The sequence below is a fragment of the Narcine bancroftii genome, chromosome 2 (genome assembly GCF_036971445.1).
Source record: "Narcine bancroftii isolate sNarBan1 chromosome 2, sNarBan1.hap1, whole genome shotgun sequence".
Taxonomy (NCBI): Eukaryota; Metazoa; Chordata; class Chondrichthyes; order Torpediniformes; family Narcinidae; genus Narcine; species Narcine bancroftii.
The window spans coordinates 250,887,316-250,904,243 of record NC_091470.1 but is presented as its reverse complement, the minus strand read 5'-3'; the positions used below and the strand labels follow the sequence as shown (position 1 = coordinate 250,904,243).

Sequence of the window (16,928 nt, the reverse complement as noted above, 5' to 3'; positions counted from 1 at the left end):
CCATGACACTTGAACTACCAGCACCCTTTCTTAAGCTCAGCTGAAACCCTCAGATGAAACATGCTGAATATGCTTGACATGCCTCCCACCAAATGCTAACCTTATCCTTGTTAAAGTTACTTTGTCCAATCATCCACCATCTCATGTGTTCTGACTTTCACTGGCTCTTGGAACACCTCTATTTTAGAAAAACAAAATCCTGTAAACACTTGACAAGTCAGACAGAAAAAGTGAAGAAACACATTTCACGTTCCATCAGAAAAGTAAAATTTCCACAAAATGAGAACAGTCTCATTTGAAGATTCAAACTGCACGTTTTCTTTACAACAATTTTTCAGTTTATCAGGAATTTTTCCAACTCCACATAGACCACCACTACAACTCCTCTCTTGATTCAGGTGAGTGAATTTCTTGCCCATACTTTTCCAGAGCTGGTTATTCCAATACCTTCTTGTAGATCTTTCATCTTTAACCAGCCATAACCTTGAAGTCATCTATCCACATGTAGGATGTAGGCATTGTTATTGAAGCCGACATTTAATTTTGTGTAAACTACATTTGAGATGGTGGTGGGAAGCTCCTTCCTTAAATTACGGTAACGTGGTGCTATGTAAAAAAATCCTACATTTAGATGGTGCTATATTTCCAACTTTAGATGTTGCTTGACATGGAGAGGAAGAGCTGCTGTTTCCTTGTACCTATTTTAGGAAAGGGACAGCAGTGAAGATGATTACTACATCAAGTTCCTGGGTTTCACTTATCGGAGGATCTCTCCTGGTGCCAGCATCTCAAGACAAACACGAAGACATAAAAAATATCTCCAATTTCTAATAAGTGAGTAAATTTGGCACACCTAGGTGAACTGGTTTCATTATGGTCCAGGTTGGAAACCCAAGTGCACAGGATTGCAGAACGCTACAAAAAGTGGCAAACCAAGCCAAGACATTGCAGGGACTGACCTCTCATCCAGATATTGATGTGATACACTCCCTCAATAAAGCAGCCAACATCATAAAGGATATCCATCACCCTGGACTTCACACTGCTCTTTTCAGGCAGAAGATATAGAAGCCAGAAATCCAGGACATCTGGGCTTAAGCTCCAAAATCTATCAGCCTCTTTAACCTTCCCAAACTACCTGACCATAAACTCTGGGATCTCCAAAAAAAATTTGCATGACTGAAACATCTCATTTTGTTTTACATTAACTGCAACTGTTAATATTTACCTATTATTTTACATTTATTATCTCTTTTTCTGCCTCATGGTGCTTTATAGTAATTTAATTTATACAATTATTTGTATATCCTCTATGGCAACTGCACGTCAGAATTTCAGTACATCCGCATATTCTGCTTTTCTAAATGGCAATAAACATATCACATCATACTTTCTCTTCCTAGCTATTTGAGGTCACATCTCAAATGAGTCGCTGAACTTGGGTGATAATACAGTGCCCTCCATAATGTTGGGTATAAAGACACTCTTTACCTTTATTTGCCCATGTGCTCCACAATTTTAAACTTGCAATTGAACAATTCACATCCACAATTGTTTATAAAACCTCAAAACATTTAATTGAAATGATCTATGCAATCATGTTAAACCAATTTATAGAAATAACTTGCATAAAATAAAAGGGAAAAAAACTAAAACTAAATCTAATCTATCCCCTCCCTCTAATCAAGGTTACCTAAAAATTTAATTTTAAAAAATCAATAATGTGGAACCACTGGCCACCCTTGGAGAACAGGCAATGAAAACCAGGACATACAATAATTTTTAATTCTTCCAATTAAAACAAAATTCTAAGAATGGGCTCTACAATTTCATCAATTGAAATTTTCTATCTTTGATATTGTATCTAATTTTCTCTAAACATAAATAGGTCAGTACATCATATAACCACTGAGTATGAGTATGGGAATGAATCTTCTTTCAATGTCCATAAAATTGCTTGTCAACGAGGTAACAGCTAAACTTTTTCCTGAGACGCTGATATATTTATTGAATCACAAAAAAAAACCAAAGTAATTACAGACAAGGTTCCAAATTACTCAAGAGTTGTTGATATAATTTGGAAAATGTATTTCCAGAATCTCTATAAATTTGGGTATTCCCAAAACTCATGGATCAGAGAAGCTTCAAAAATTTTACACATGTCCGCATAAAATTTAGATAATTTGAGTTTGGGCATATTTCTGTGTACCACCTTAAATTGTACTAAGCAGTGCCTTACACAAAAATGAGGAATTATTAATCAAGCTGAGAATAGAGAACCAACCTTCATCTGAAAATTTTAAGTTCAAATCTCATTTATAATCACTCTTGATCCCAGCCATGGGAACTGAATCAGATAAGATTTCTCTATGCACCCCAGAATTCATTTTGCTACTGTCAACAGCAGTTACATCACCAATGAAGATAAGTGCATCAGTACCTGTGGCAGCCATACATTCCCAGGCCATAATACCCCCATAACGTTTCAGATACGCTGGTATGCTTTTATGCAGTTCCTTTGCAGCTCCACGCTTTAATCTTGTCATCACTCTGATATAGTTTAAATCTTGGTCTCATCTGTCTACAAGACCTTTTTTACAGAATTCTGCAGGCTCTTTTAAATACATCTTGGCAAATTGTAATTTGCCCATCCTGTTTCTGTGGCGAACTAGTGCTTTGCATCTTGCAGTGTAGCTTCTGTATTTCTGTTCATAAAGTCTTCTGTGGACAGTAATCATTAACACCTGCCTCCAGAAGAGTGGTTCTGACCTGTCAGAACATTTGGGGATTTTTCTTCATTATGATGCAAATTCTTCTGTAATTAGCAGTGGAGGTCTTCCTTGGCCTACCTGTCCCTTTACAATTACTGAATGATGTTTCAAACAGTTGGTTTTGGTATTTGGGAAATGTCTTTTATTGTTTTCTTTGTTTTTCAGCCTCATAATGTCTTCTTTGACTTTCATTGGCAAAACTTGTGTTGAAAAATGGCAACAATGGACTCCAAAGGTGATTAACAGCTTAGAAGCAAGCCTAGCTTTCTTATACTGCACCAATAAGGCAGTTTAACATACCTGAGTGATCATAAACACCTGTCCCAAACATTACACAGGTCCTTATTCCTTTATCTGTGATTCCAAAATCTTCTGAAAACCAAACATTTTACTTTACTGCATGTACAATATATTTTCAGGTGTTCTAGAGAGCAAGGACAGAAGGTGGCGAATGGGGAGAGAGCGAGGAGAGATCGTGGTTCGAGAAGAATGCGCAGCTAGGTGAGCAGGGAAAGCAACAGCTCAACTCAGGCAGGTGAGCAGGGAGAGAGCAACAGCACAACTCGGGCAGGCGAACAGGGAGAGAGCGAAGAGAAAATGCGGCCCGAAGAGTATAGAGGCTCAGAGGGGGCAAGGAGACTCAGAGTCTGTTGAGCTGCCGGGGCCAGAGGGCAAAGGGTCCTGGGTGCTGAGCTCCACAGCCCAGGAGGAAGAAGGAGCGAGGCAAGCCAGCAACGAGGAAAAGGTGGTGTCAGACGGAGAGAAGCCAAAGGGAGGCCAGGGAGAAGCCAAGCCCGAGCAACAGCAAGAGTGGGGCCCGAGGGAGGAACAGGTGATGGGAAGCCCCACGGTAGCCGAGCCAGTGCAGATAATGGGAAGCAGCCAAATGGCAGCTGAGCCAGGCTGGAAGGAGGCAGACAGACAAAGGTGCAGAAGAGCCGAGCGGGGGTGAGCCTCTTTTTTGTTTTAATGTGGGATCAATGGTTATCATCATTTCCCATATTCCCCCCGCTCTGCATTTCCCAGAGGGGTTCTCGCTGCGTGGGGGATTATGGGTAACATAAAGGGCCATTGCTCTTTGACCAGGCTTCAATGCAGCATCTCTCTATTAAAAGGGCTTATGTTTTGCGCGAATCTGTACTGCTGCCATTGTAATTCCATAACCTGGAATAATCAGAATACTGAGAAGTATCCATTCCAAGGATCTCAGATAAAAGGATAAGAACCAGTAGTGCACAGAAATGAGGTGACTATATACAAAAAGTGCTGTAATTTCTACATGGTCAAACCAAAATGTAAACAAACAACTTTTAATAAAATCTGGAATGTGCACTTTAATCACATGAATTGTTTGATTACAAATTTAAAACAGTGGAGCACAGGGGCAAATAAAGAAAAAATATTGTCTTTGTCCGAAAAATTATGGAGGGCTCTGTATATACTGCGGCAGATGTATGTTCTCTCTGGTGTTTGAAATTATAAGAAAGATGACTGCTTTGCCCTAGATGTTACAAGTTTCTGCAGGATATACGGTATACTTTAGATGAATTGAGTGATTGACCCAGTCAGTCACAAAGTGATAACTTCCTTCCATACGACTGTCCTCTTTCATTGTTTTCTGAAAGGTCATGATTGTTTACAACTTAAAGTTTGCTGGTTATGTGCTGAATCCCTCTTTCATTGAAAATGGCATGGCAGAAACAAAAACAGTTCAGAATTGGATGCAGAACATTCCATTTAGGTGTACAGAAAATACCATTCCATGCTTTGACCAATGGATAAGCCAAGAGTTTTTCAGCAGTTGGAACAATAACTGCCTCTGATGGCTTTAAAGAAATAAAATCTATTGCAATAAAAATTTTAGGTGGTGAATGAGTTGTAAAGGTTAAAGAAATACAAAAGCTACAGAATTGAATCTTATTTAATGCAGAATCATTCAAATATGGATTTGTTTTCTGCTCTTAGCAAATTAATGGAAATGAAGTGTGGGAATTAGTTGTAGATTTCAAGCCTTAGAAGGTGCATTCTTACTATAAAATGTGTTCAATTTTTCCATTAGTAAGAGCAACAAAAAGTAACTACAAACCTTGAATTTTCACTGCTGAGGATGGACCTGAATCTCAGGTATTTTATGGCAATATTACATGTATATGGCCTACATTGTATGGGCAAAGGCAGGTGTGGCATTAGCAGCCATGACAGATAGTCTGGGAAAATGATGCTCTTCCCTCTCTTTTTTAGAAAAGCATGAGTCTGTTCCAATATCTAACAACAGGAGGAGGTTTAAGGTGGCATCTTTCGTCTACAATGTTGATCTAACTTCTTTGGCTTGGCTTCGCGGACGAAGATTTATGGAGGGGTATGTCCATGTCTGCTGCAGGCTCGTTGGTGGCTGACAAGTCCGATGCGGGACAGGCAGACACGGTTGCAGCGGTTGCAAGGGAAAATTGGTTGATTGGGGTTGGGTGTTGGGTTTTTCCTCCTTTGTCTTTTGTCAGTGAGGTGGGCTCTGCGGTCTTCTTCAAAGGAGGTTGCTGCCCGCCGAACTGTGAGGCGCCAAGATGCACGGTTGGAGGCGAGATCAGCCCACTGGCGGTGGGCACCAAGAGATTTATTGACTATTGACTGAGAATACAATCCTCAAGTTTACTTGAGGCCACTAAAATAGGATGCTTGACAAATAAAGACAAACAGTAAAGTTTTTAGAAAAAAATAGGCTAATGAACTGGACAGAGAATGCACAATGATCATTAATGTAGGCAAGAGTCAAACAATGCATTTTTGGAGAAAGTACTGGGAGTGCAGAAGATTGATGTGTAACACCTTGGCAATCCTATTTCAAAGTAATATTAGCTTCAACAATATTAGTCAATAATTCTACCATGCCCATTTGCACCAGCATGTAAAGAATCTTTAATTTCTTTATCTGGCTCGATCTTGAAACATAATTTATGTCATTAATTTCACCCACCTTCTACTCAATTAGATGTCCCTTTCTTTTCTCCCTTTTCTTTATTATTTCTTTAACTTCACTTGGTTATCATGATAAATCATTTTTACGTCATAGTATTTTTAAGCATTGAGTTTTTAATTTTCATACAAATACCGAGAACAACCAAACCCATCAACTTTCCTCATCACAATATCTGATAGAACTCTTTCTAACTTAGGTAATGTCCAGCTCCCAAATAAGCCTTGATTCTATAAAGGAACATGACACATTTCCAAGTCAGAAAGCAAGGCCATCGTGTACATTCTGCTCTTCCACGTTTTGGTGGCAGAAGTCCTGGACTTGGGGGGGGTGGGGGGGGTGGGGGGGTGGGGGGTGCCTTCTGTCAGAGTCACATTAACAGGCTGGCAATGGTTACAAAGGTAGGAAAAGGCAAGCACACAAGGAGATTTCAAAACAATGATAAACTTTTAAAACAACTGAATAATTGAACTTGTGACACAATTGAGGATTATGAGTAAAACATTCACACATTTGTAAAGCCTAATCAAGATAATAACCTCAGGAAAACACTTAAATGTTGTCTTGGTAAATCTGGAGAGATGGTGAGCATTTTGCATTGATTTTTCCTCAATCTTGAAAAATGATGACGTGGGGAGAAAAGCCCATTATAAAAGATTTGCTTTAATTTCCCTAAAGTTCACAAACTTCTCCACTTTACACACGTTGCAGATCAATTACTGAATTATTTGAACAATGCATTACATCTATTATAATTTTTCAGGTAGTGTGTTTTAACATTATTAATAATAACAAACACATTAAAACGCAAGTGCAACAAGTTTCTGTTTATATGTTGGGATTTTTATATCTTGAAGTTGCCAGGAAGATATTCAATTCTGTATTCTAAATTAGCTCTGGGACGAGCCTTTATTTGAAAATCATTGCAAAATGCCTTAATCCAATTTCCAAATTTAGCGACACAAGAGACTGCAGATGTTGGAATTTGGAGCAAAAAATGAGCTGCCAGAGGAACTCAATGTCTCAGGGAAAGGGTCAGCCAATGTTTCAGGTCATGACTCTGCATCAAGATCCTGTATCCAAACTTGCAGGTTTGTGTAACATTTAAAAATAAAAGATTCCCTATAAACCAGTGGAGAAGCAACAAAGGCCTAAAGAACTAGATAATTTGGTTTTGAACCATTTAATTGCTTGTAGTTTATAAATTTTCCATTAACTTTGTTTCAAAAACAAATCCATCAACACCAAAGGTTTTGGTGTGTCTCAATGACAAGTTACAAAAGTCACCAAATAACATACTCACCAGAAGCTACTACTGTGCTGGCCCAAAGTGTATTTTCTGCACTTAGACTTTCATGGATTGAAGGGTCACTATCTTCCTGCAAAGAAATAAATGTAAAATAATATGCATTTATGCAATAAAAAGGCTCAATATAATTTTGTTTTTGCCATCAGTGCTTAAAATTCGTAAACAGGATTAAAATAGGCAGGCAACCTTTTGGCATTATTGGATTACAGTATGGGTGCTTTTTTTTACTTTACTGCAAAGAGCTAGAAAATACAGGATATTTCTGTTGCACAAAATCAATGAGATTTTATTGTTACCATGCCAATTTTCTTCTGTTGGCCTACAGGCAACTTTGAGCTCTTCATGGGACTATTATTACATCAATCTACAAATTCGCTGACACCACCACTGTTGCAGGATAAATATCAGGAAATGATGAGTCAGAATATAGGATAGAGATCAAGAATCTGGTTCAATAGTGCCAGAACAACAATCTTGCTCTCAATGTCAATAAGACCCAGGAGCTGTTTGTTGATTATTGGAAGGAGGGGCTGAGAGATCACACACTTGTCTGCATTGATGGGAATAAGGTGGAAAGACACAGAACATGTCCCTGGGAGTCCATATTTCAGAAGACCTCTCCTGGAGCCAGCCTGGCTGCAGTAGCAAGAACTTTGGTGCATAGTAGATTGTACAATGTGTATAGGGCTCACTAAATCACATGGAAGGGTGTAGAAAAAAGGATCAATTTGGCCCTTTCTAATCTATCTGGAGGTTCTGCATATCTGTTCTTCGCTAAAGGTAAACTATTCCATGCAGCACAAGACTGAATACTAGATTATGTCTCTAATACACTCCAATAGCTAACAAGGCTTTATGTTATTTCAAAGATAGCTTTCTTAATCTTTTTGAATTATCTTTGTAAAATTTGAAATCATTAATTAGTTCAAGATTCACTATTCATAATAAATTATTACACATCAGTTACCATATCAGTGAATCGGCTTCAGTCACAAAATGTAGAGTATCAGTACTCAGACTATTTCTCTTTTGACCTAAATCCTGAAATAGAAATCTTACGGTTTGACAATATTACTGCAATGCCAAAATTGAAATATAATAGACAAGTACAACTAGCTTGCACAGAAAGTTCATCCAATGTTGCCTGATTAAAAAGTCACAGATGTCTGGGAGTCAAAATAAATAGCTGTCAACATACACAGAGATATTCAAATTCCATAAAAATAGAATCCTGTTCTTGAACACGGAATTACCAATTACACCTTTCTCTTGAAAACTGGCAAGTTAGCAAGTGACCCTGCAAACTATTGAAACAAGTCTTTGTCCCTCTATTTATTCATTTTTTTGAATATTCTATTTTTAATTTTTATAGACTAAAAGTAATTCCAACAACCAATTCCAACAACCAATTCAAAAGTTTTCAACATTCCTGAAATGTACAGTATGTATTTTATCCGCCTCCCCTGCCCTCAACTTCCCCCAAATAGTCTTTTCTGCAGTTCACACGAGATATTAATCATAAACTATATTAAAGAAACATCTGTTAGGACCATAAGTTGACTTTATCAGCTTGATAATTTCAAAAAGCCTCTGTATTTGGATTCAACCTGTTCATCCCATCAACTGCAATGTAATTGCAAAGCATTCATGATGCAAGGTTTTGCCAAGATAGAAATTAAACTACACACCTCTGTTCACATGAGGTAAATGTTTTGTAAAATTACTTAGATATTTCAAAAGAACTGTATCAGTTTTTACAGATTAATGCCATAGCATTTAATTTTTGATTGGCCATTTTAGTCTAATCCAACAACTATTCTCCAAACAAGCTTCAGGAAAGTGCACACAAATCTTAATTAAATAGTGACCTCAAGCCCAATTTACAGTTTGCCAACTTGTGTGCAGATTTGGCTGTCCATCGTGGCTTTTCCTCATTGTTGGATTCTCTTGGCAGGACAGCATCTCTTTTTTTTTTATCTTTGCACTATGAGTCATATCAACAACATCCACAAATGAACATCAACAATATAGACATAGTGACATTTTTTCTTCCCCCCTTCCTCTCTCTCCCCTTCCCCACCCTCATCAAAAATCAATAAATGATAAAATACATAAAACAAAGAAATAATGAAAAAACAGAAAAAAGTTGTCTACTTTCGCATATTTAAATCTTATTGTGCTCATAATTATGTTGTTTTACAAGATGGAGGTTTGTGGTCGGCATTCTCCAACATATTTTATGTCTGGTTCCCAAATTTGCTCAAATAATGTACACTTGTCTTTCAGATTGTATGTAATTTTTTCTAATGGAATATACTTCTTTCTTTCTGTAAACCACTGTTGTATTTTAAGCTTTGTTTCCAATTTCCAGGTTGTCATAATACATTTTTTGGCTACTGCTCATGCTAACATGATAAATTTTATTTGGGCTTTGTCTAATTTTAGTCCTAATTTTTTTTTGTCTTTTATATTATTTAACAGAAAAAATTTTTGGATCTTTTGGTATATTATTTTTTGTGATTTTGTTTAATATTAAGTTTAGATCTTCCCAGAAAGTTTTTACTTTAGAGGATGTCCAAATCGCATGTAATGTTGATCTAATCTCTTGTTTGCAACAAAAATATCTATCCGAAGCTGTTGGGTACCATTCTTTTAATTTCTGAGGAGTAATGTATAATCTGTGTAGCCAGTTATATTGTATCATACATAATCTACTATTTATTGTGTTCCTCATTGTTCCTGTACATAACTTCTCCCATGTTTCATTCTTTATCTCTGTGTTTAAATCTATTCCCCAATTTTGTTTCGGTTTATACATGTTTGTAATAATTTTTTAAATTATCATTGTGTCTGTGATTAAATATTCATAGTTGCTACTTTCTGGTATCTCAAGCTATTTCCCAGTATATCTTTTAGATAAGTTTTCAATTGGTCATATGTAAACTTTGTACTTTGTGTACCATATTTATCTTTTTATTGCTCAAATGTTAATAAATTATTTCTCAAAAAGCAATCTTCTATTTTCTTGATTCCTTTTCTATATCATTCCTTGAAAAATAAATTGTCTATTGCAAAGGGGATTAATGGTTTTTGTGTTAATATCATTTTTGGTATTTGATCATTTATCCTTTTTCCTTCCAGGTGTATTCTTTTCCATAATTTAAGTATGTGATGTAGTACTGGTGAATTATTATATTGCAACAATTTTTCATCCCTTTTATACAGTATGTGTTCCAGGATATTTTCTCCCAATTTGTCTAATTCCATCTTTGTCCAGTCCGGTTTTTCTCCTCTCTGATAAAAATCTGATAAGTACCTTAACTGTGCCGCTCTGTAGTCATTTTTGAAGTTTTTAAGAGCTGATATTGCAAAGGTTTCAGGTAATTTGGAGATATGGTAGTCTGAGGTGAGCTGGTATAGAATTGTCTGCCAATGCATTGTAAGGTGTAGGTTAAGGCTGGCAAGGTCCATTGTTTGCATGTGGTATGTTGTCCTTAAAAAGTTACAGCAGACAGTTTTATTGCAATGAGCATTAAATAGGGATTTCTATGATTTTGATCAGCACAAGGAAAGAATAGCAATATGCACTCAAGTTAGGATTAAGAGACTTGGGTTCAGTGCCCCCAGAACAAGGAACAGGAGGAGATATTTTAGTAGTCACTGCAATACATCCAATAACTAGAACACACAAAAGACAAACAGTTTTAGAGACAGATTGAGCCTGTATAATAAAATGACGAACATGTCGTCTACTTAATTCAAAATAATACGGAGTTTTGCTTTTAAGTGTTTTTGAAAGCACATTTAGAAGCATGAGCTATTTTACAGTGAGTCGCATCCATTCAAGTCAGAAATTGTGGGTTTTCTCTCTTGTATTCCAGTACAAAAATCCCAATTATTTCTACCTCTAATCCCCTAGAGCCCTATATTCATCCAATTCTGGCCGATTACACATCTTCCAACGGCCAGGTTTCAGACCCTTTTATCTGAAATTTTCGCCACCACTTTCTCCTCCATTAGACCTTAAAATCTACCACTTTGGCCATGCCATTTCTTCTTCCACAAAATTTGACATTAGCATTCTCTTTTCCTGCCAAAAACTCCAAGGATATAGTTTTCTATAAGCATATTTCCAAATGAATGCCTATTGAAACATTGCTTCACAGGTCCAACTCTACGTTGTTCCCTGTACAAGGACATCTGTTAGCTCAGTATTTCCAGCAGTTTGACCTGCAATATGCAAATTAAAAACATAATACTGTTATATCGCAGACCAGCAGCGATAGAAATTCACTAAGACCGTTATTGTTTTTCTTTTAAAACAATATTGTGTGTGTGTGTGCGTGTGCATGTGTGTGTGTGTGTGTGTGTGTGTATTGGAGGATTTAAACCATGCTTTTGCTTCGGATTTAAACCATGCTTTTGCTTCTGCAAGGCTAAGAATCAGTAACCTGCTTTGAGACTCACCTCTTTCTTTTGGCGAAACATCTTGAGACCAATCCTGCCGACTACGCCAATTGTCCTGGGTAAACTTGTACCTCTCACTTTGTTCATTTTAGATTGGTCACAGTGTTTGAGCTACCAAAAGAAAATAGACACACACGCCGAGAGCACTTCAGTTTATACAAATGTTTATTACAAATTCTAAAGCTGATATCAAACTACAATATGCAAGCCCTTCCCAATTATACTTATCAACGCCTGGACTGATCCCAACTGCTGAGGCGAGGCAATGACTGAACACTTGTAGTAGGTTGTCGGGGCGCCGGTAGCAGCTTCTCCATCTCCCCCGACCGGGATGTTGGCTGGACTCTAGAAGTTCTTCTTCTTGCTGAGAGATGTTGCCACCTCTCGGAGAGTCTCAAACCTCAGCAGCAGGACCATGGCTTATATTACCCAAAAACTGCCTACTCAAGCACCTATTCCCAGCACAAAAAGAAAGATAAGCGAGCAAGGTAGCATGCCTTGGCTTCTATCAAATAACACAACTTTCCAGCTTATCACTTTGAATACAATGGTTTATTTTGCTTCAAGGTTAGGTCGCTGTCTGACAGTCTGTGACCAATATACTAACAAGCAGGAAGATTAAACGTTCTTAGTACACATATGTCTTTTTGTTAGATAACTGTATCTCTGGGCCCCATGGTCGAATTTAGCATGTCTGCTGAGTCTCAATGCAGATTACTGATTCACAGCCTTGCAGAAGCAAAAGCATGGTTTAAATCTGAAGCAAAAGCATGGTTTAAATCCTCCAATACAGTGTGTGGGAGTGTGTGCGTATGCGTCTCAAAAGTTACAGCTTCAGCACAATTCTGGGAAGTCATTCCCAAACTTCAGTCTTACAAATCCTGTGTTGAAACTCAGAATTTTCAGATGATACCCAGAAGTAATCATGAAGGAGGTGAGAGAGACTGGACTGCTGAAAACTCACAAATCCTTGTCAAGTTTCTTGCTGAGAAATATCCTTTTGGACAACTCCCCTTTTCCTTGCACAGGGAAAATGAAACGAGTGACTTCCACGATGCTTCCAGCAGGGGGTAGTCGAAATGAGCATCACCTTGGTCATGATGCGATGCAGCAATTCTCCTGTTTTCTTTACCCAGATACGGGTGAATCGGTGTGATCTTTCCTTTTGTTACGGTGGTTTAATAATTCCCCTGACAGGAAAAATCAGCTGAATTATCCATTTCACAGAGTCACTCTACCTCAGTGTTCATCAGATGGCTGGTGGTCGATAATGAAAACCTGTTTCATTAAGTATCTCACTCACATGACTCGCTCACCACCTGTTTTCCTGGAAAGAGCCATTATTCTTTCTCTTCCTCCAGAGTATCCACTTTGTTTATAGTCAGTATTTGACGGTGCCATCCAGTCTCACAACTCTGAATGGTTGCAGCCTGTATTAACCCTTAAAATGACAGTCGCACTCAATGAAACGTGAGCTCATAATAAGAGTTAAGAACAAACAACCGTTCTTTTAATAAATTAACATTGCAACCCATGAGCTTTTCCAACACGAGAGTGCTGTCTAAATATTTAGTTGGCTGACTTCATGACAGAACAAGAACAGTTTACAGCAATAAAATACTTGCTACATTAGAATTAAACCATGTAAATGTGCACAGATTGATTGAAAGTACACCAGATTAAGCTCTTTTAAAATATTGCTCACTATTAATTTCTTAAATCTGGGTGACGTGCTTCATGTATCCATCTTGCTGAATGAGCAAAGCTAGACAAAACAACATGGCATTCAGAATACTAAAATTCTCTGAAAGAAATTGGTAGATTTTCATTTAAACACAAAGTTTGTTTTGCTCTTTGAAATTACCCATAAATATTGTCTAGGATCTGACTAATTGTGCATAGAAACTTGCCATGCATATGATCTAAAACTTCCTGAAAATCTTATAAAAATTAAAACTCTGCAGCAATAAAATTAATATGTACATATTAAATTCACATTCACACACTCTTCTACATGGGAAAGGTTTGCAAGCTTCATGCAAACTGCTGATTTAATTGTTACAAGGCATTTTATTCAAAGCAGAAGGTTATTTGTGTAAAACTTTAATGCACTTTCTAAATTATTTCAATTGTATTTCTTGGATTCTCCTTGTATTTTAATTCAAATAGAGTCATCTATCAGGAGGACATCATTGCCACTGTCACAAGAATTTTTTTTTAAGTGCTACCCAGGTGATAAGTCATTCATAAAACAGGCATTTACAAATATTGAAAAGAATGAAGAGAGTGCAGTTAATTAATACAAATAACCTGCTGGTTATAAAATGGAAAAAAAAAGGTAAAACTGCACATTAGCGATTGTCCAAAATTGATCATTGAAACAAGATGTTTCATCACTGTGTCAGAATGCAAAAATAACACACTGCATGTGGAGATGTAAACGAAAAGAATTTAATGACTTCAACAGACGAAGAGGAAAATAAATGCAACACAAGACACATGCACACAGAGAAATATTATTGACCTAACCAATGAAAACAATGAAACCAAAATTTGCTCAGATGACACCCATAGCCCCACATTCATAATGAGACTCCTGAAAACTGCACTAATCATCGTAACAACACATCAGGTAGCCAGTGCTTTTGTTCGTTAAATTCGGAACAGAAATACAGAACCAACACATCTCCTCCATTTTAAATGTAGCCATACAGCATGGTAACAGGCCATTTCAGCCCATGAGTCCATGCCACCCAATTTACACCCAATTAACCTACAAGCCCTGGTACGTTTTGAATGGTTGGAGGAAACCAGAGCCCCTGGGGAAAACCCACACAGACGTGGGGAGAATATACAAACTCCTTAAAGACAGCGCAGGATTCGAACCCTGGACCTGATCACTGAAGCTGTAAAGGCATTGTGCCAACCGTGCTGCTCATCTTGCCAGGATCCACAGAATCAAGAAATTGATAAACCTATCAATTTGGCATTGAGGCAAAGATGAACATGAAATATGCCATAGTTAATTCAACTTGCCACAACATTGGGTTCATGTGACCATCTTTTGAACACAGTGAATTTCTCCCAAAGCAGCTTCACAAAAGGGATTAAGAAGCAAGAATACCCAATCTGACATGGGCTCTTTGCCTTGAGTCATTAATTGTTTCTTTTCCCAGTGGTGCAGTCTGACCTGAGTATTTTCAGTATTTTCTGTTAAATTTAACAACTAGGAAGACAGCCTGGATTTCCTCCTATGACCATAATTTTTAAAAAAAATTTAGCCATACAGCACAGTACAGGACCTTTCAGCCACAAACAACATGCTGCCCAATTACACCCAATTGACCTGCACCTCCAGTATGTTTTGAATGGTGGATGGAAACCGAAGAATCTGGAGAAAACCCAGAGACACGGGGAGAATGTACAAACTCCTTACAGACAGCACAGGATTCGAACCCCAGTCCTGGTTGCTGGTGCTGTAACATCTTTACACAAACTGCTACACTAATTGCCCTCTCTAATTACCTCTTCAATTAATTGAATTGAAAGATTATACATAAACTTTGAGATTGCATTCTGAGCATAGAAGAGAGGAGAAAGCATAACATACTGATCAACTGGTGAATTTGGCATTAAGCATCAGGATTAACATAAAAGCACCATATCTCATTAGGATCAGCACAAAAACAAACAAGAGAGTAGGAATCCAAAATGGACCCTTCCAGATAATTTATTTTTGCAAATAAAACCACTTTAAAATCTTAATCTGTTTTAAAAATCACATAAAACATGATGAAACCACTTTAACAACATTCAGTCCCATGCATCCAGACCATACTTGGAAGTGTAGTGGAGAACACTTCAAGGATTAATTAACAATTTTATTGTGAGGAAATTCATGGGGAAGAGTGACCATAACATGAAAAATTATATTTTTTTAAAATTATTTTAAATTTGCATCAATACGTACATATAAATTATTCATTATATAACAATACAATGAAATAAAAATTATATACTAAAGAGTTAGAAAATTTATTTGGTGTGATAAAATGGCAAGGATACCTTTGGAAAAATTAACTTGGAAATTTGATCAGGGAGGATTACGGTTGCCGAATTTTAAAAATTATTATAGAGCAGCTCAATTAAGATTTCTATCCTCCTGTTATCAAATTGAGGAGAAGACAGTGTGAGTGCATATTGAAATGAATGATATAGGAGAAACTAATCCAGAACATTTTTTGTATCAATGGAACAAAGAACTTTTGAAAGGAGTATCAATTTTAAAACATTTATTCAAGATATGGAATGAAATTCATATACAAAGAGGAATTAAGAACTACCAAATAGCTAAGATGATGTTAAAGCAGAATCCACTTATTCCTTTTACTTTAAATAATCCTTTCTTTGATATCTGGCACAATAAAGGGATAAAGAGGATAAAAGATTGTTTCTTCGTTTCTTTTTTCTTGGCTTTTGAACAAATGAAAGAGAAATATAATCTACCAAATAAAACTATTTTTTTTAATCATATTTTAAAAATAAATTAGACACAAACTTTAGACATCCAGAACAAAACCTATTTGAGTATTTAATAATTCATATATTTATTGAGAAATTTATTACTAATATGTATATACAATTACAAGACAATACAGAAAAATGAACTATTTAAGTTAAAAATGGGAAAAAGATTTAAATATACAAATTCATGATGAGATCTGGTCAAGATTGCCCCAGGAGAGTGTAACTAATACAATTAATATTAGATATCAAATGGTACAATACAATTTTTTTTTACACCAATTATACTACACTCCATACAAATTACATGGACTCAATTCAAATTTTTCTGACAAATGTTTCAGATGTAACAAAGAAATAGGAACCTTATTACATGCAGTTTGGTTTTGTGAAAAAGTGGGAAAATTTGGGGAAGATTTGAATATATTATTGGGACAAATTATGAAGATACAGATACCAACAGATCCCAGAATATTTTTGCTTGGTGAATTGATACTAAGTTGAAGTTAGACAAATATCAACAAAAATTTTTGAGTGTAGCAATAGCGGTGGCACAGAAATGTATGGCAGCAACATGGAAATCAGATAATTTATAAGATTGGATAGATGGCAAATGGAAAATCAAGACTGTATAACCATTGGAAAAGATTACTTATAATTTAAGAAATCAACCTGAGAATTTTTATGATTTGGAAACCATATATGGATTTCATTAGTAAGACTCCATCCACATCGTCCATAACACCCACTCCCCCCAATTAATATGTACAGGATAGAATAATATGTTAGGAATATACGAATAGTGAATGACAATAAATTTTTTCCTTCTTTTTTTCTTTGGGGGAGGGGAGGGAGGGGAGAAAAAGAAAAATTTATGACATGAAAA

The 16,928-nt window shown here is 36.6% G+C and overlaps 1 protein-coding gene across 3 annotated transcripts in view; it reads right to left on the bottom strand.

Annotated features, from left to right (window-relative positions):
* The window catches only part of atp9b (ATPase phospholipid transporting 9B), a 346,140-nt gene that overhangs the window by 114,186 nt on the left and 215,026 nt on the right, over nt 1–16,928 (bottom strand). For all 3 annotated transcript variants that reach the window (XR_011352129.1, XM_069920813.1, XM_069920814.1), the window contains one exon: nt 7,046–7,121. Coding sequence is in view for 2 of the 3 variants with exons in the window: in XM_069920813.1 (XP_069776914.1) it covers nt 7,046–7,121 (76 nt within the window). In the remaining variant the exon portion in view is untranslated. The remainder of the gene's footprint in view (nt 1–7,045; nt 7,122–16,928) is intronic.